Source organism: Drosophila guanche, unplaced genomic scaffold (assembly GCF_900245975.1).
Source record: "Drosophila guanche unplaced genomic scaffold, DGUA_6, whole genome shotgun sequence".
Lineage (NCBI taxonomy): Eukaryota > Metazoa > Arthropoda > Insecta > Diptera > Drosophilidae > Drosophila > Drosophila guanche.
The window spans coordinates 12,737,829-12,756,266 of NW_022995744.1; the positions used below are offsets into that span (position 1 = coordinate 12,737,829).

General features: G+C 45.8%; 5 protein-coding genes and 1 long non-coding RNA gene across 21 annotated transcripts in view; 4 read left to right on the top strand and 2 right to left on the bottom strand.

Annotated features, from left to right (window-relative positions):
* The first annotated feature begins 243 nt into the window (after positions 1 to 243).
* On the top strand, positions 244 to 8,274 carry LOC117579338. Of its 9 annotated transcripts, none has more exons than XR_004573465.1 (3): positions 244 to 424; positions 1,284 to 1,485; positions 8,055 to 8,274. It is a non-coding gene; the product is annotated as an uncharacterized LOC117579338 (long non-coding RNA). The 9 variants fall into 9 exon arrangements; XR_004573463.1 differs by having other exon boundaries at positions 1,301 to 1,485; XR_004573470.1 differs by having other exon boundaries at positions 245 to 382; positions 1,301 to 1,485.
* A 243-nt stretch (positions 8,275 to 8,517) lies between these two features.
* On the top strand, positions 8,518 to 11,720 carry LOC117579330 (beta-2 adrenergic receptor). Its single transcript, XM_034265156.1, has 3 exons — positions 8,518 to 9,347; positions 9,408 to 9,666; positions 9,837 to 11,720. The coding sequence occupies exons 1-3, from the start codon at positions 9,215 to 9,217 to the stop codon at positions 10,411 to 10,413; spliced, it is 969 nt and encodes a 322-aa protein (XP_034121047.1). The 5' UTR covers positions 8,518 to 9,214; the 3' UTR covers positions 10,414 to 11,720.
* A 128-nt stretch (positions 11,721 to 11,848) lies between these two features.
* LOC117579333 (probable RNA methyltransferase CG11342) lies at positions 11,849 to 12,685 on the top strand. The gene has a single exon (XM_034265159.1). The coding sequence runs from the start codon at positions 11,893 to 11,895 to the stop codon at positions 12,604 to 12,606; it is 714 nt and encodes a 237-aa protein (XP_034121050.1). The 5' UTR covers positions 11,849 to 11,892; the 3' UTR covers positions 12,607 to 12,685.
* Positions 12,635 to 13,725, bottom strand: LOC117579331 (alpha-tocopherol transfer protein-like). The gene is made up of 2 exons (XM_034265157.1): positions 13,362 to 13,725; positions 12,635 to 13,308 (listed from the first exon to the last, which is right to left on the bottom strand). The coding sequence occupies exons 1-2, from the start codon at positions 13,664 to 13,666 to the stop codon at positions 12,678 to 12,680; spliced, it is 936 nt and encodes a 311-aa protein (XP_034121048.1). The 5' UTR covers positions 13,667 to 13,725; the 3' UTR covers positions 12,635 to 12,677.
* A 214-nt stretch (positions 13,726 to 13,939) lies between these two features.
* Positions 13,940 to 14,601, bottom strand: LOC117579335 (probable 28S ribosomal protein S6, mitochondrial). The gene is made up of 2 exons (XM_034265160.1): positions 14,440 to 14,601; positions 13,940 to 14,374 (listed from the first exon to the last, which is right to left on the bottom strand). Exons 1-2 carry the CDS (start codon positions 14,482 to 14,484, stop codon positions 13,976 to 13,978), a joined length of 444 nt encoding a protein of 147 aa, XP_034121051.1. The 5' UTR covers positions 14,485 to 14,601; the 3' UTR covers positions 13,940 to 13,975.
* Positions 14,602 to 14,848: 247 nt separating this feature from the next.
* The window catches only part of LOC117579326 (formin-binding protein 1-like), a 32,289-nt gene continuing 28,699 nt past the window's right edge, over positions 14,849 to 18,438 (top strand). For 4 of the 8 annotated variants that reach the window (XM_034265141.1, XM_034265145.1, XM_034265146.1 and 1 more), the window contains exons 1-2: positions 14,903 to 14,921; positions 15,742 to 15,848. In XM_034265141.1, coding sequence (XP_034121032.1) covers position 14,921; positions 15,742 to 15,848 — 108 coding nt within the window. In that variant the 5' untranslated portion in view covers positions 14,903 to 14,920. Of the gene's footprint in view, positions 14,995 to 15,741; positions 15,849 to 18,438 lie in introns of all 8 variants that reach the window. The other 4 variants (XM_034265144.1, XM_034265148.1, XM_034265149.1 and 1 more) reach the window with 2 other exon arrangements.

The window sequence follows — 18,438 nt, forward strand, 5'->3', positions numbered from 1 at the left end:
GTCGCGTCGCTTCGGTCGGCGGGAGCTTTTCAGCTCACGAAGCTTCAGGGCTGAAAGTAGGCGAAAGCTTGCGCTCTCTGCTTTGCTCTGCTCTCTTTTGCTTCCTGTTGCGTGTTGTTGCAGTCGGCCTTCCAGCTAGACGCGCTCTCTCTCTCTCTCTGGGACGCTTTCTCTGGTTCTTTCGCTGCTGCTGTTTGGCGCTGCCTTTCTGGGCGTGGAGCAGCCAGTTCGTTGTGGCGCTCACAGGCTGCCCCCAGTCGCCAGTCAAACAGTGAGCGCGTCGCATCTTCGCACGCATCGAATAGAACGAACGGAACGGCACGGCACGGCAGTAGCAGCAGCAGCAGCAGCAGCAGCATTAGCAGCAGCGCGGGCGCGTTTAGTGGTTGTTGTTGTTGGAAACGGTCACACAGACACAGGCTCAGTAACACACAAAACACACACACACACATACACATAAAACATACACACACACACACACACCCACACAGAGCCACACACACACGACTCGCACAGGCGGGCAGCAAACAAAAATTTTCTGTTTCTTTTTCTGGCCAAAAAGACAGCAAGAGTTGTTGCCCTTTTTTGTTGGTCAATTAAAAGTGCCAGAGAGAGAATTTCCATATAAGAAAAGCTGCAAAAAATCACTCTCCCCATAAATGGTCTATGCAAAAATCGTGCAAGAAAAGGGAATTCAATTAAAGTGTGGAAAATGATGGGACGAGCCAGAGACTAATTGAAAAATCAAGGCACACACCTGCGCACATGGCTGTGACTGTGAGAGTGCCGCGCTGTCAGTGTGGGTGTGGGTGTGTGTGTGTGTGTGTGTTGAAGGCTAAAGCTGAAGCAGCAGCAGCAGCAGCAGCAGTGGTAGCAGCCGAAAGCCAGGCCAAAAGAAAAGCCAACAAGTAAAGCCAGAAAGAAAAAAAAAGTTGCATGTCCCCGAATATTTTGCAGCCGAGGCTAATGACAACATTGGAAAATTGTCAGTTCAGTGAGGAGGAGAGAGCACGTGCATGGGAAAACCCCAGGGAAAGTGAAAGTGAAAAACGGAGTAACATTTTGGGGCCTTCAATTTGTTCCCTTCTTCTACCTTTTAGTCTGAATAATTTATCATTAATTTAACATGCATTAAAATATATTATTTGATTGATGAATGCGCCATGTGAGCCGCCCAGAGCCAGCTTAGTTGTCGGCAACATTTCTTATAGATAATATGAGTAGAAAGATACTTAATACCTGAGCACACCGAATGGATTCACATTTGTTTAGATATTTTATAGTTCTCGCCTTGTTGCAGCCAAAAGAAAAGACGGGTAAACCACAGTGATAAAGACAAAGTGTTCAAGACAAACAAAAAACATTATAAATAATCATAGATAATGTAAACAAATAAAACCGAAATATTCAGTTAATAAATGAAACCAAACGCTGAAAGGAAATGTTTGGGGCTAAACCATCGAAAAGTTGTTCAAGAAGTCAAAGGTGAGCAGAAGAAATCTAAAAATATTTTGCATACAAACTTTTCCTAGCTTTCTAAGCTTGTCCAAATGCAGAAAATTGTCTACCAAAGTTGGGAATTTTTGCCTGTAAATGAAGAAATGTATTTTTGGGGTAGGCATCCTCCAGCAATCCAACAAGCTTTGACTCAAACTCCCAGCCGTACCCTACCTCAACACAAAAGCGAGAAAGGAGACAGCAGCAAGGCAGGAACAAGCAGCAAAAGAAGAGGGGAACAAAAGGGAAGCATCCACGAACGAGCCAAGCAAAACACAGAAGCAACCCCGAAAAGAGAGAAGCACAAGAAGTAGGGAATAAACGTCCCGTCCCTCCTGGACTCCTACCCCGTGCTGGCTCAGAGATACCGAAAATAGGCAGAGCCCAAAAAAGAAAAGAGGAAAAGCTCAATGCAAAGAATGATTGCGAGGGCAGGGCTGGGGGCAGGGCAGACTAGAGCAGTGCAGGGGCTGAGGCAGTGTAGGATTAGGCCCCAAAGTCAAAGACTTTGCGCAAATAAGGAAAAGCTCGTGGGCTGAGCGCATCATTTGCCAAGCAAATTTCGTTTGCTCAAAATTTCAATTTATTCGAGGGGCTCCGGCGGGATTTGCAGGCAGACGGATGGTGGATGGATGGCATATATCATGGATGATTGTATTAGGATACGAATAGCAGCCCTGGACCACACGTCACACTTTTGCTTTTTTTCGTTTTTCTTTATTTTCGTTTTGCTTTCATTGACTTTGACATTTTATGGGCAATTTGTCTTTTGCCTCTGTCATAAAATTGCGCGCCAAAGAAGCGTCGTTGTGTCCTTATCCTTATCGCTAAAGGACCAGGACCAGGACACGGACACGGACCGTGCCAGCCCGATGCCGCCAAGTTGTTTATTCTGTCGTAAATTTGCCTTCAAGGACGCGACGACAAGCGCCAACCCAACCCAAAGCCAGGTCTTGGCCCTCACTCCTTTCCAGAGACCATTTTATCGATCACACAATGGGAAATTTCACACGTTACATATTCAGTGGAGGTCTCTGAGGGCTGCCTATTCCCTAGGTTGGAGGAGTAGCCGTTTCCAGTTGGGGTTTTCCATCCCCATATTTAATTACGTGCACCGCAGAGTCTTCAAGGTCTTCAAGCCTTTTGCATAATTCAAGGGTCTTATTCTCGCTCTTTTTGATCAACCAACCAGCAGTCCATCCATCCATCCACCCGTTCCATGCCGAGTTTCCGAGTGGCTTTTGTTCTTGCAAACCTTTTGCTGAATAATGCAATTGACGCTGCTGCTGCTGGTGCTGCTGCTGCTGATGTGTGGGCGCTGACACAGTTGCCATTTTTCACACATGACCGGGCAAACCGGTCAACACATGCCTCCCGCCTCCGTCCACCCAGTTTGTCCGCTGAACGAGCGCACAATTCCATAGCATACTTCAAGGCTGCCGGCTTGTCGGGAGTCTAATTTACATGCGAAATGACGCGCTGCTCTGCTCGCCCTCTTCGTTTTGTGGCAGCTGCAGCCAGTTACAGTTATGAGCTGTAACTTGTAATTGTTTTCCGCTCTCTCTCGCTCTCTTTTTCTGCTGTTTCTTCTGTTTCTGTGTTGTGTGTTCGCTTCACGTATTCAATTAGCTCGATAAAGAAAGGGGAAACGCGGCTGCAGCTGCCACACTCCACACTTTGGTATGCAGGAGTGGAATAACCCTTTCAATGGTGCTCGAATGTGCCCCTAATTTAATGTTAAATAATTCATAAATTAATTGTTGTTGGAATTCGTTTTACACTTGAAATATTCCCACATTTTCCGGGGAGATTATTAGGTATATATCCAACCATGATTTATGGCCGCAACGTGTCGCCTTTTGGCATGAAAGAAATTTTGGAAAGTGAGAGTGAAAATTGGACTCTTCGTTTAACAACAAAAGCAAAAGCCAAACAGAACACAACACAAAACACACACAAAACAAGGCTAAAACGAAGATGAGACAAACAAATGTGCGCGGCTAAAATTAAACATCTCGGAATAGCAACAACAAATATTTTATATATCTAAATATACAAATTGAGGGGCAATCGAGCAGCCGAGAGATACCCTAAACAAAAGAAAAAGAAGAGCAGAGCCAAAGCTCTTGCGGCCAAAATCAATTTAGAATTCAACTGCAAATGGGTTTTATTGGAAGAGCACGAAACAAGAGCACAATTCCGATGGGGGGGCAAACACTCTAAGAAATCGCTACGCGTGGTACCCTCTTTTATGACACATTATTGAGCATGGCATACCCCGCGCTGCTGGCTCTTGGGTATCGGCAAAACAAAATGTATCCAAACGTAAAGAAAAACATTTTAGGCAGCAAAAGAAATAATAATAATTGTCGCCACGGCCAAGAAAAACATAAAAACAAATGGACACACCCACTACGTCCACTCTGCTGCCACTGTCCACTCCATTTTCCATTTTCCATTTCCACGTTTCCACTTTTGCTCTGCCTTTCCTTTGCCCTCACGCACACAAATCGCAATTTTTGTTTCCTATCTTGCTGCCCTGCCCATTGCCTAATAAGTTGTGGGCCTTTGGGCGCCTTGATTTATATATTTATGAGCGGGCGTGGCCAGGGCCTAGTGCCAACTAATTGCTGCGAATGGAGGGAGGGAGGACTAAGTTCCTTTAGATACTCCCCTCGTGCATTGTTAACTGCCAAACTGCGCTGTGTGCATCACATCCCTGCCACTTGCCACAAGTTGAGCGTAGCCAGAGTTGAGCGTCAGCTGCCACATTGAGCCAATCAATTGCAAATGAAATACAAGTAACAAGGCGAGAGGGCTGCAACTGCAGCGTGCCCCCCACACACTCTTTGCTTATCAATCAGACAGCAAATAACACCAACAAATAAACAAGTTGCAAGGGAGGAACGGCATGGGAAGCAGCTTGAATGACAAATTGATGCATTGCCGTATTGATTGGCCGACTGACTGGCTTTGGCAGTGGCTGCCAGTGCCAGTGCCAGTGCCAGTGTGCCACAGTGGCCACGCCGCCTTGGCTGAATGTCAAGTCGCAGACATTGAAACGAAAATTTGTTCGTTCGTTTGTTTGTTTGTGTTTTATTGATCGATTGTTTAGTATTTGATTGTAGCTGTGTGTGTGTGTGTGTGTGTGTGTGTGTGCGGGGGGGGGAGTGTCTATGTGTGTGGAGCCCAACGACAATTGTCCTTAGGAGCGCTACATTTAATTTATTACGCATACGTCACGTGGTCTGCACTAAAACAGAAGCAGAAACGGAAGGGACCATCTGACCTTGCCAAATGCCAAAACATCTGCAACATTTCTTTTGCCATGCAGCCAAAAACAGCGATTCCGATGGGAAATTCAGCAGAAATCTGAGGGGATGGCCAGGGTTTGGCAAGGGGAAGTAAAAGCGATTCCAAGGGGACATGTCCAAGGGGAACATTGGTAGGGGAAACCAATCTAAAACTATGCAAACACGCGCGCGGGACACCAAGACGCTGTTCTTGTCCTTGGCCAGTCATTCCCTTTCCGCCCTAAATGACAAGGCAAAAATTGGCCCAAGTAAAAGCATTGCGTATACGACATGTTGTACTTACGGCATTACACATTCCAGCCAGCCGAAACGAAGTGACTTCTGGCCGTTTATGGTCATGGCAGCAGCAGCAGCAGCAGCAGCAGCAGCGGCAGCGGGTGGCACGTGAATTTCAGACATCATACAGAAAGGACATGATCCAGGAAAATTGGTTTTTCCTTTATTTGCTTGCTCTTGCTTTTCCTTTGGGAAAACTGTTGCATTCTCGCTCTAACTAATTGCAGTTTACGCCTGCAGGCATTTTGCTCTGAACAAAAGTTTGTGGCCAAAAAAGTTGTTGATTTCATTTCGGTAGGAAGTGGGGGGGAAGCAACAGGCTGACTGCTGACTGGAGGCGCCGCGGGAGCTGCAGCTGGTGGAAAGTTTAAGAGCCAGCGGAGTGACAGGAGCTGCCACCACAGCAAGGCCGAAAATATCCTGCCATATGCGACATTTGACATGCGTAAGCATAAATTATGCATTGAGCAGAATGCACTGAGCGAAACCAGTAAACATTATAAATTAAGCAGAGAACAGAAAGAGCGGCAGAGACGCGGCACGGAGCCGTAGCCAGAGCCTGTCATGGGTCCCTGTGCTGACGCCAAGGTGAGGTCATGCTTATATAAAGACACAGCCATCCACGTGGGATGGTGACGATGATGACGTGGCGAACAGCCGCAGCAGCCTTGCCTCCCATCTGGCAGCGAACGTCATCAAATGAGTATCCTGCCGCAGCCTGCATCTTGCCTTGGCCTTTGTGGCGGTGCACCGCGGTGTTTCGCAATTTGTATTACACACACAGACACACACACACACATATATGTGCAGGTGTGTAGGTGACACCCCCCCAAAGGTATATTTATAGCAACTGAAAGCTCTGCTTCTGCTTCTGCTTCTGTTTCTGTTTCACGTTTTTTTTTCACACCCTACCACCTGTCCTGCCTGGCTGCCATTTGAATATGATTTTATGGGCCAGCCATCCTGCCCGTCCGATAGGACGCTGTGTCACCGTCGATGGCTGTGATGTGTGCCACATTTTGTGTCTGCCTGTGCGGCGGCATAAACACGCATGCGAATACATATTTTATGGCCAGTCGCTGAAAAGAGAAAAGGAAATCCACAAAATCGGGAAATGGGCACAAGCCAAACCCACACATACAGTGCGTTTCGGTAAAGTAGGGCAGGCAGGCAGAGAGTTCAGTTGTATTATCTGCGGACTAAGTCGAAAAGTGTGTCATGGCAGGACATTTCATTTCCAGGGATTCAGAGTACATGAAGAGGGGATTCGAAATGCCTGAACCTAAGCTTGGGTTCTTCTGTGAATATTTTCGCAGCTTTAACTACAGCTGGAACTCCGTTTATTTCACAAAATGTTTGACATTCTTTTGCTCAAAAGTTCGACGGATAATAAAAACCCTTAAGGCAAAAGACTGCAGTTGGCAGGGTAAAGGGAACATTTTATTTTTAATTATGCCACACACACACACACACACACACACACACACGTGCCCGCTGCCCCAGTGGCAATCAAAATCTCATCAAAGTGCTGCCTCACTCCCCACTGCCCACTGCCCACTCCTTCTCCTTCTCGTTGGTACAATGAAATTATTTACATAATTAATCATGCGCATGCATGCGCTTATTGATTATCCTTTTTGGCTTCCAAGAAAAGTGTTCGCTCTCCCTTTCGTTTGCCGTGTGGCAAGGTTCGCTGAACTCACTCCTCCTGCCTCAGATTTTGACTCGAGTTTGCCTCATTATGTGTACACAAATCCAGCTCCGGCTAAGTTCCCGGCAATAACACTTATTTCGCTGTAATTGCTGGCACGGACGTCGCGTTGATTGGAGCTGGCTCGTTTGGTTCATGGGTCAGGAAGTAATTTGCACAAATGACGTTTGCCCCTGCTTGCACCCACCCCTCCGTAGCCGTCATCCACTGCAGTTGGCGCTTATGTAATCAGTCTTTGTGCTGATGGTGGGTACGGGCGGTGGGCGGTGGGCGGCTAATGCAATTCATTGATATTTATCACCTGGCCAGCGCAGTGGGCACCTGACTGACTGTCGAACCCAAAGCGTTGTGCCCCGTTAGCGTTAATTAAATTACCAAGTTCCGAGTGAGATAGTGAGTGAGTGCGGGACACAGCGCCACACCTTTACCCTCGCAGCAGCATCCGCCAGTCGCCAGTCGCCAGTCGCCTCCTTTGGCCCACATAGCCACCTCCTGCTGATTTCTAATGGCCTTTGATAATGGTGTTGGTGTTTGTGTTTGTGTTTGTGTCTGCGTAGAAAATGGCACGATGACGTCGTAAATGATGATGCTGATGGCTGATGGATGCTAAAGGTGGAGGGAGAGTGTCGAGGGTTGGGGGAATACATTTCAGGGATAGCCTCATCGATTGGGGGTAGAAAAGGGAAAGCAAAAGAAAGCAAGCAATAAAGCAAATAAACTAAAAAATACATAAAAATATGTAAAAAATATGTAAAAAATATGTACAAAATATGTAAAAAATAAGTACGTACATTTTTTTCTGTCCAACATGCACCCAAAATGTTGTCGAAGTTCTTGTCGATGCTGCAGCAGCTGCCGCACTTGACAATGTCATTGTCAGAGGGAGGGTTGGAGGCGGTAGAGGCAGACGGACACAGTTTGAGCAGCGATGGCTCTCAAACTGTGTCAAGTGTGCCAGCAGCCAAAGTGGGTCAATGCAGCAGGACGACAGCAAGCGAGAGAGTGAGAGAGAGAGAGCGTAGGCGGGTGGTGGGGTGGTGGGGTGGCAGGCAAGTGGCAGGCGCAGGATAAGCACGCTTATGTAAAGCGTTTGTGCAGCTAAAAGGCTTTTGCCGCCTGCCACATATTGGGGCACTCCTGTGCACTCTCTCGCATGTGGTAATAATTTATTGATTAGCGGGGCTTGTGGGTGCTGACTATTTATAGAGCTGCCAAATGCTGCATTCAAATTTGTTTCCCTTTTTGTTGCCCCACAGAAGCGCACAATTAGCTTAAAACTGACTAAAAAGGAGACAGAATTTACACAAGCAAAAGGATAATCACAAGTTAAACCAGAAACAGCGAAGGAGAACAGCAAAAAACAGCTAAAAACTCTACGAAATATTTTAACTCGTAAATTGTAGCGCACAGGATCATAAAAAAAAACACAACAGCAACATTAAAAGCCATCGGAAAGGAGCCTTACAACAACAACAACAAAAACACCAAAGCAACATTTGTGCTGTGCTTAAATTATAGTCAAACAAAACCAAACACACAATATAAAGAACAGAAGATCGAACGAACAGCCCAGACATCAATGCGCGTAATTATATAAAAACAAATGAATTAATTAAAAATTAACATAAATATATATACTAAATAATCATTATTCTTCCAATTGAGCGAGCAAATTTATTAACTTAAAACTAAAACTTAAAGTTCGTTGAAAACATTTACGATGCCAGTTTAGAGCCACCAAACAAAAGAGTTGTGAATACATAAAAGAAAGCGAGAACTAAACATAGAAAGTACAGCAATTAGTAGAGATTTTTAAACATTTTAATCAAATTTTGAAACGAGCTTCGACACACACACACAACAGGCAACACACACAAGACACACTCCTCTAAGACATGCCTACATAAAAACCACACACGAGGCGAACATTATCCTTAACCTTAACCAGAGCAGGAGCCAAAAGTGCCACGGTTACGGCTGGGGCTTGCTTGCAATAGAAACCGAACAAGAACAATCAAATTACAGCACACACACACACAGAGACGAACGTTGAGCGGGGCTTTGGCACTGTGCCAGCGCCTAAATTTATACAAATTTTGGACCTCCAAGGCGGAGGCTCAGTGGCATACAAGGACGGCGACGACCTTCGCGTGTGCAAGCGTCGGCGGTTGCACAATAAAGGACGCCACACACACACAAACACAACACAACACAACACAAACTTACAGACACACATAAGAAGTAGCCTTAGACATATAGGAAAGCCACACGAGTAGAGCGCCATGACCGGAAGTGAGCTACGGTCACGTCCACTGGCCTTTGCATAACAATCAGCGGCTGAAGGAGCAGCAAGAGCAACAGCAGGGGAACATAACCAAAAGAAAGGGCAACTTTCACTCACTGTGGCTGTGCAAAAATGCAGGAAATGAGCTACCTGCAGGATAATTCCAAAGTGGAGGCCCTCACCAAAGCCGTGCTCATCTCCATACTGGGCGTGGCGATAGTGCTCTCCAATCTGCTCATCATTGCCACCTATGCCAATTTCAAGGGTAAGCCAACCCAACTCTACTCGAAGCTGCATTCTTCTGTAATCTTACCATTTAATGCAGGTCCCACAGAGGTTATCAATTATTATCTGCTATCGCTGGCCATAGCCGATCTGCTATGCGGCCTTCTGGTTGTGCCGTTCTCCGTGTATCCTGCGCTCACGGGCGAATGGATGTACGGGGATATCTTGTGCCGCTTTACGGGCTATCTGGAGGTGACCCTGTGGGCGGTGTCAGTCTACACATTCATGTGGATCTCGGTGGATCGCTATTTGGCGGTGCGCAAACCTCTGCGCTATGAAACGGTGCAGACAAAGACGCGGTAAGTCCAAGAAGTTCCTCTCTAGGTTGTCATCTCTCTCTTGTAATTTTTGATATTTCTACAAGACTTTCCTTTGCAGTTCTAACGCTGAAGTACTTCCTTTTAGTTCGCTTTCGAAGCTGTCTTTAATCACATTTGTTATATATTTTTTTCGCCTCGTTTTCCCTTAGCTGCCAGTGCTGGATGGTGTTCACATGGATATCCGCTGGATTGCTCTGCTGCCCGCCGATACTCGGCTATACGAAGCCGATAGAGAATAATCTGTCGCACATTTGCATGCTGGATTGGGGCAACATGGCGGCGTACAGTGCCACATTGGCGATATTAGTTTTAGGTCCCAGCCTCATATCGATCGTACACAATTATGGCTATATCTTTGTGATGATGCGTAAAATAAGATCGGGCGAGCCAATACACGATAAAGAATATGCAACTGCTCTGGCTGAAAATTTGTCAAACCCTAGTCATATGATGTCATTCGCATTAGTCTTTGCATTCTGGATGTCCTGGCTGCCATGGATCTCAGTGAGGCTGTATGAGGTGGTCACGGGCGATGTTATCCAAAGTACTCTTATCAATTTCGCAGTCGTTTGGATTGGCATATTGAATTCATTCTGGAAAATTGTAATCATGACCAGCATGTCGCCGCAATTTCGTATCGCTTTGAGAGTATTTTGCTTAACCATTTGTTGTAAGACTAAGGGCCGTTTGCAAGCTGAACTAATCGGGTTGGACCCAGATGACTAGAGTTAGATTTCGATTTTCATTACCTCAAATCCCAGTGCCCCACTTCAAGCAGAATTCCCACAAACAACACCCCTCTCCCCCCATCCCTGTAAAGCAAACTTCAAGTATTTCCCGCAAGTAATAATTGGTTGTAACTTTGCATCTTTGAACCACTCTCTCTCTCTCTCTCTCTCGCTCTCTCTGGGTCTGTCTTTTTGCGATAAAAGAGCACAGAGCAGAGTTGGGCCCACACACTCCTCTCTCCTTACTTGCTATCTTGCCATATAGTTGCATATTTACGAAGGCCCGTTTGGCAATACGTGACATAATGAAATGAATGCCAACACAACAACAACTTCACTTCACTCTACAACAGCACTCTCAACCACAGCCACACAGCCACAGACACGACCACGAAAGACATTTTCATACATCCTCCCCCCTCTATAGACTGTAAGCTAGTCGTAAGAGTTTTTAGCGGCATAACTAATTATGATTGATTGATTGATTGATTATGTGTATTGTGTATTTATGAGCTTAACGAAAGTATATTGCTATAGGCCTAAGTATATTCAATTGACTTAGCGTGAGGTTTACGGTTCAACTAGAGTCTTGCTAAACAAACAAACAAAAATCATAGCGCTGCTTACATAACAACTATAAACCACTTACTAGACTATGTTTAGAATACTTCAAGTTCTACAAGTAAAAGAGCAGAGAATCCTTTTTCAAAGTCCATATTAAGTAGCATTTAGTATTTTACAGAAACAAAACAAACCAACAATCGTGTAGCGTTTATTACAGATTAAACAATTTGCCAAAAACAATGCCGAACAGAGTCACAACAAATTTAAATTTGAACTCTTTGCACGCTTCGAATGGGAAAATAATCAGTGGCAGAACAAATTATATAATTCAGTAATTAATTCCCCTACCACAACAAAACAAGCAAAGACATTTCCAATAGCTCGTAGCAAATGAGTAACTATACGAAGTAAATTGTAGTTAAATGTAAGCCAGAGGGCAAGTTTCGGTCACCGTGCTCAGGGGCGCAGCTCTGGCCGGGGGCACAACAGACTGTTGCAATTTTGCCTAGTTCCCTTAGTGGGTTAAATTCAGTTTCCCCGCCCCGGCCGGCGATGCGCCCCCGGGCCAACATTGCGGGTTGCCAACAAAAAGCCCCCCAAACCTTGTGTATATTCTGTTGTATATTTAAGTTTATGTTATTTAATTTTACCAAGTTATCGATTTGTAAATGGGGGGACGGGACGGCATTGAAGCGTATTAATAATGAATGCAGTAAATAAATGCAAAAACTTGATAATGTATAAACATTTAACACTTTTGAACTTGAATTTCGCGCGCAGTTTCCACCATCGATTATATGGTATATCGATATTTGGGCAACTGTGACGTAAGCTTCTGCCATCCCTGGTTGCTCTTCTCAACAACGCAAAAATGAGCATGTTGGAAAAATTATAAACAAAATAAAATAAAAACATGGAAATTCGCAACGCAGATCCTGGCGCCGTGCAATATGGCAATTTCATGAATTACTATCAATTCAATTCGGCCTCCGAGAGGGTGAAACTGCTGCCTGATAAGGATATCTGGCTGCCAGCGCCCGCCCTGAACCTGGAGGAGGCGCGTCCCTACCTCGTGCTGGATGTGGGCTGCAACTGCGGCGTCTTCACCCACCTGCTGCATGGATACCTGGAGCAGTGCCTGCAGCGACCCGTGCACATACTGGGCGTGGACATTGACGAGCGGCTGACACTGCGTGCCAAGCAGGCGAACACGTGCCCGGAGAAGATCTCCTACGAGTGCGTGGACGTGCTGGATGGCTCCGACTTTGAGACGGTGCTGAGCTACTTGGATGGCAGGCAGCGAGAGAAGTTCGATGCCATCTGCTGCTACTCCATTACCATGTGGATCCACCTGAATCACCATGACGCAGGGCTAAGGCTGTTCCTCAGGAAACTCTCCCATCTGGCCGAGCTGCTTGTGGTGGAGCCACAGCCCTGGAAGTGCTACCAAACGGCAGAGCGAAGACTCAAGAAAGCTGGCGAAGTGTTTCCGCTGTTTCTGCAGCTCAAGTGGCGCTCGGATGTGGAGCAGCAGATAGACAACTACCTGGAGCGGACCCTCGACCGGCGAAAGATGTTCGAGTCGACGCCCACCAAGTGGCAGCGTAGAATCTGCTTCTTTAGATGATTTTTCATAGTAACAAAACAAGTAGAAGTTTAAGTTGTAGAAATTCGTAGAATAACAGAGACAATGCCGCTTCAATCCACATTCAGCTTACGGAAGGAACCTTCGATGCCGAACAGACCCTCAAAGTCAATGGGAATGCCAGGGCGCAGGCTCTCGTCCGTGCGGTACGTGGCATTGGCCTGGAAGAACTCTTCGTACTCATCAAACTTCTTCTCCCACGCCGCAACGATATCCTCAATGGCGCCGTTCTGCCCGCCGTAGTTCTCCGACAGATACTCCAGAGGAATCTGATCCGTGAGCAGCCCCATTTTGCTGCCATGAACGAACAGACGTCCCTGCATCTTCTTGGACATCATGTGCTTGAAGATGTTGAAGACCTGCTCGAAGCCCGAGACGGTGTTGATAAAGTGCTGGGCCTTGGGCCGCAGCGGCAGCGCCTCCTCCGAGAAGACGGTGAACTTCTTGGCCATCGATGGCGTCATTTGGAACATGTGCGCCGCTGTCGCTCCCTTCATGTCCATGATGAACACAATGCCATTGACATTGGCGTAGTCATCCTCCATAATGGAAATCTCCTGCATGGCCTGCGCCACCTGCATGCACTCCAGAATGTTGTACTTCTCCACGGGACACAGACCCATGCGCCAAATGGCAATGCGTGGCCCGTTTCCGTTCAGAGGAGTCGGCAGGTAGACCAGCGCGCTGAGAGTTAAAGATTTAGAATGGTTTTGCAAGAGTTATTCTCTGCCGCTTACCCCGTTTGATGAATCTCACGGAACTTGGGACCCCTCGTGGTCGTGACATTGAAGATATCTGGATACTTGGTGCGCAGTGTGTAGTACTTGTCCAGCTTGGACTTGGCACGCTCCAGGCTGAACTTGCAGCCGCGCAGAAAGGCCACCAGGAACTGATCGTCTGTGCGCGCATTGAGATGCGGCTGCTGCTTGATCCATGCCTTGAATGCCTCCAGATCCGCCTCGAGGCGATCGGGCACCTCGTGCAGCTGCTCGTTGGCCGTCTGCTGCAGCTCGGGCGTCAGGGCACGTATTTGTGGCGGCATTTCTGATTGGTAGTTCTGGACTACTCAAGGGTTCTTGGGGCACTGCTGCGGCCACGGCCCCTTTGGCTGTGGTTTCTTGCAATCGTCGAAGTTTATTGGGTTTCATTTATCAATTGCTGATAACTGTCGCGTTGATTGCCAGCCATAAACTAAATAAAGACAAAATACTCGCAGTGCAAACTGCCCGCACGATAAGCAGACGGGGATGTCTGATGATGTCGTAAGCGAAACGCTGAAAGTTGAAATCCCCCCCTAGTGCAGGGCAGTGCATAATTGTACAATTAACAGATTTTTATTCGACTTGTCGCTCTACTTCTGGAACGGATAGTAGTCCAGGCCCGAGTTGTAGTTGTATTTTGGTTTCTGCTTCCGCTGGGCCGTCGCTATCAGCTCCTGCACGTCCTTGCGGTAGGCGGGCGGCAGCATTTCCTCGTGCAGCGTGCACTTGTGCTCCTCGGGCTCCTCCACCTTGAAGATGTACCTACGCACAATGTCTATGTCGCGGCCAAACTCCTCCTTGAGGTCCGAGATCTTTGTGGGCGCCGTGTCAAAGGCGATGGTGAAGTGCGTGCCCACGCGGTGCACCACCCCGTGCTCGCTGACTTTGTGGGGCAGCGCCCGGGTGCCCAGGTTCTCCAGCTTCCGAATGATGCCCCCTTTGTCCAGTATAGCTTCGGCTGTGCGGCGTATCACGGATATCAGCTCGGGCTGTCATTTACATTTGTTATTACTTTTATGTAACTTTTAGGGGGAGAATTTCAGCTGCAACTTACGCGCGGCAGCTGTCGCAGCACCAGAGCTAGCTCGTAGGAAGGCATTGTGGCGGGTTTTAGTTTTGAGTTGTTAATTTAAGATTTCTCTCAATGTTTAATTTATATATTTGCAATTATTCAGGTTTTAAATTCTAATTGTTGATTTTGGTGCCCAGTGTGGCCTTAAAAAGTATTTTAGTGCTGTTTTGATATAAACGGTATATGTAGAAGTGTGAACGTATATTCCTCTGGGACATTTCCAGGGAAGTTTTTCCGCTCACATTTGAAACGCAAAAATGAGTACGGAAGAGAGGGAATTTCCCTGACCGTTTAGACACAAGAGAGGATTTCCCCGACCGAAGAGAAATTCCCCTGGGAAATTCTCGTCTCTGCTTTCCACCTCATCCGCAGCCGACGCAAAAACCCATCAAAAATAAAAAAAAACTTAAAAACTTAAACAATTTTACGCCGAGCGGTTGGTGCGCGCGTCTTTGTCGAATAAAGTAAATAGAGATAAAGTATATATTTAGCCATTTCTCTGGATTCGGCCCTTCTTTTGGGCGTATTTGGCCAAAGGTAAAAAGAACGCGGTAGAAAAAAAACAAATTTGTGCTGTGTTCGTGTTTTTGTGTGTTTATGTGTTTTTGGGTGTGCAAATGTTACCCGAATTATGACGCATGCTGTTAAAAGTGCAACAAAAGCCGCATATGAGAAATTGTGAAAAAAATCGAAACGAGCAAAAGTGCGTGGGAGGGAGAGACTGAAAGGGAGAGTGCGGTGGTGTGCGTGCAGAGTGTGTGCGAAATTATGTAAAATACCAAAACAATAGAAGGAAAGAAAAGCTATTTCAAAATTCCAATTGCACTTGCAGCGCATGCTGTCTCTTTCTTTCTTGGGCTTTAGTGCGCCGGTGCAACGCGAATGCCAGTGCATTTCCCCTTCGGTTTTTTGCCTTTAAATTACTTTCCTCTCGATTATTGGCGCTATCCAGAAAAACGGTCACATATTCCTACCTGCCCCGCACCCCTGCCCCGCCCGGCTGCGCTGCATTGACACGTCGCAACGTCTGCATTCTTTCTTGTTTCTTGTGTGTTTTTACCTGTTTAACCACCAAATTCGAGTCTGCCGTGCCGTGGAATTAATGCTCTCTATCATAGAACAGAAATTAATTAACCTTTGCGGGAAATACATACAAACAAACGGCAGCAACAACAAAAACTACATCTCTCATTATTTACTCCTCTTCCTCTCCGTTCTTTCGTTTCGTGCGCTTCTTTTGGATTACATTATCTTCTCTTTTTTTGTGGATTATTACTACTACAGTGGCAAGCAGTTCAAGCAGTAGACACAGCAGCAACAACAAACTGGCCGAATCGGAGAACGCAGCAGCGGAAAACTCCAACAACATGAGTTGGGGCATAGAGCTATGGGTAAGTTTTTTTTCTTTTGTTGATTAGTGGGGAACCGTCTGATTGGATTATGGAAGTCTCTAAGCTTTGTGTGAGTGTTTTGTTATTGCTTATTGTTACTGGAATTTCAAAAGAAACTGCAGATGGGATATAAATTCTTATCAAGTTTGCGGTTCTTCAAAGCAAAAGGAGAAAAGTGAAGAGACAACTGCAGATAATCATAATTTCGTATTGAATTATTGGAACTCTTGAGGTAAACAATTACCGAGTGAGTAATTATTATTGTGTGGGAAAGAGAGAGAGAGAGAGAGACGGATTGCTGATAAGGAACTTTAATTCGTTCCCAGTTTGAGGGCTTCTTAAATAAGAGACTTTTGCAGTTTGCAAACCAAATTTATGGAATTCCCGAACATAACTGTTAAATCCTTCTCCACTTAGCCATCACAATTCCTTTCTTATCAGCTTTTACAAACCAAGAAATCAACTCAAAGCCAAGCCAAAGTGCAGGCAAATGTCTCAAGAACTCAGCGCTCATAATGTCTCTCCCTCTCTCTCTCTCTCTCTCTCCATCTCTGTCTGCGTTGGAACTTGAAACTTAATGAAGAAAAAACAAACTGGTTTTGCGGGTTTTATGTAAATTGCTGCCATATGAGCGGCGGCGGTTCCAAGCGTGCGCTCCCCAGAGCGTTATTTCTCGGTTATTTTTGTTGTTGTGGTTTTGCAGTGTGTGTTTGTTCTACTCGGTATGGGAGTGGAGAGGAGAGGAGAGTAAACGAGAGGCCCCAAAACACCATTCCACTACTTCGATTCCATATACCGGCCCGGCTCCACATTATTGTTATTATAGTTAACAGTTTTTTATGTACCCTCTCTTCCTCCTTATGCTCTACGTCAGTCTGACTCTCTCTCTTTGGTTAGACATTCGCTTAAACAGCTGTTTTTTAATCGTTTTCTGTTTTTGGTTGGGGCGTTGACACGCCCAGTCTAAAAGCTTACCTTTTAACTCGTTTTACTTTTTCGCATTCTCAGCTGCTTTTTCCTCCATTTAATCTCTTGCCCTCTCCCCCTCTTCGTGCTCGACTTAGTTTTTGCTGAAATTTCAATTCAATTCGGGATTCGGATATCGGTGGATTTTATATACGATTCTTTTTCGGGGGTAGTTTTGCGTCCAGGAGGAGGAGGAGGAGGAGAAGGACAAGCAGGGCAGCACCAGCAGCCGGCGCAGCACACCCTCAAAAGGTAACTGTGTGTGTGTATTGGTGTTTGTGCAACTCTGGAAAATTTGCTGCCGCAGCAGCACCACCAGGAAAAGCCGCTTCTGCCCAGAGGAGCCTCCACCATGTTTCCAGGGGCCCCGAAATTGCACGTCTAGACAGCATTTTGCAATCTATTTGTTAAGCAGTTTTCCTCTTATTTTCCACTATTTTTGCTGGCACGTTTTTTGGTTGGGATTTTCCTGACTTTTGGGCGGTAGTGTCAACTGCCTGTCTGCTGCTAGTTTTCCGCTTAGAGCAGCTTACCCAAGTGTTTGTCTGGAGGATTTGCATGCGGATGTCAGGGTCTGACCATTGCAGGGCAGGGCTGGAGGCAGCAAAGGACAACTGGGGTTACAGAAGCTGTGGAATAAATAAATGATGAATAAAGTGAAAGAAAAACAAGAGCATTTCATAGAAAAATACACTCGATATTTAGTGCCATTGCATTGGATTGATATCTAGAATTTTTGCACAAAACTCAAATGAATTTATCAAGAAATTGTAAGCAGAAGTTCTGTTTAAATTGCAAGAAAATTTGACAGAGTTATTGGTTAATTTTGTACATTTTTCTTCTTTATTTTACAACCAAGTAATAATAATAGTTTCTAGGCATACAATTAATCTTCAAATCAAAGTTAATATTCATTAGAAATTATGCAAATTACATTCTTAAACTTCTTTTGTAACTAATTCCGCATTGTTCCGCCGTTTTGGTTTGTTTCTTAACCATTTCTTTAGGCTTTTGGTTTTGCTGAACGCCTTTTTGTTATGTGATTCATGATGTGGGTTATAGAAAACCAGTTTCTCCATGCCCCTATGTACACCTCAATCCTCCTGCCAAACACATTTCGTATCTTTTTCTTTGAGACTCAATAACGAATCATTGTTCGATTCATGGCGCAAAAATCGGTAGCCAGGGGAGCGCGTAATATATGACCATAACTGTTTCGCTCCCGACATTTGCATAAGTGATTTGCTCGCGAAATACTCGATATTCCACTTGGCCCAAACTCAAACCCCAGCAACAGCCACAGCTCCTACCCCTCCCACGCCCACTCTCTGTCGTTGCGCCCCCAAAAGGAAAGTGTAACCAGAAAGATTTTTGTTCGGTTTAATTGAATTTTGTTGGTCCGTGGCTGGAAAGCGAAGCGCCGTCGGTCGCATTAAAAACCATCATAATATTATAATATATATTTATAATGCAAAAATCATAGACTCCCCTCCCCTGCCCCTGCTCAGTGCGGGGCTAAGCGGGTCAAATGCGGGTCCGGCCGCCTGCAATCGCCACTCGAGCACAAAACTTTCTTTGGATTTTTCGCTGCTTTTCACTTTAATTAAATTTAAAGCATGCGCCG

What these genes read in the sequence shown, in the direction of transcription:
- LOC117579330 (XM_034265156.1), top strand. Translation starts at nt 9,215, where the DNA reads ATGCAGGAAATGAGCTACCTGCAGGATAATTCCAAAGTGGAGGCCCTC. An exon ending in CACCTATGCCAATTTCAAGG is followed by an intron (nt 9,348 to 9,407) that starts GTAAGCCAACCC and finishes CATTTAATGCAG; the next exon opens with GTCCCACAGAGGTTATCAAT. An exon ending in ACGGTGCAGACAAAGACGCG is followed by an intron (nt 9,667 to 9,836) that starts GTAAGTCCAAGA and finishes GTTTTCCCTTAG; the next exon opens with CTGCCAGTGCTGGATGGTGT.
- LOC117579331 (XM_034265157.1), bottom strand. Translation starts at nt 13,666, where the DNA reads ATGCCGCCACAAATACGTGCCCTGACGCCCGAGCTGCAGCAGACGGCC. An exon ending in CGTGAGATTCATCAAACGGG is followed by an intron (nt 13,309 to 13,361) that starts GTAAGCGGCAGA and finishes TTTAACTCTCAG; the next exon opens with CGCGCTGGTCTACCTGCCGA.
- LOC117579335 (XM_034265160.1), bottom strand. Translation starts at nt 14,484, where the DNA reads ATGCCTTCCTACGAGCTAGCTCTGGTGCTGCGACAGCTGCCGCGC. An exon ending in TGCTGCGACAGCTGCCGCGC is followed by an intron (nt 14,375 to 14,439) that starts GTAAGTTGCAGC and finishes TGTAAATGACAG; the next exon opens with CCCGAGCTGATATCCGTGAT.
- LOC117579333 (XM_034265159.1), top strand. Translation starts at nt 11,893, where the DNA reads ATGGAAATTCGCAACGCAGATCCTGGCGCCGTGCAATATGGCAATTTC.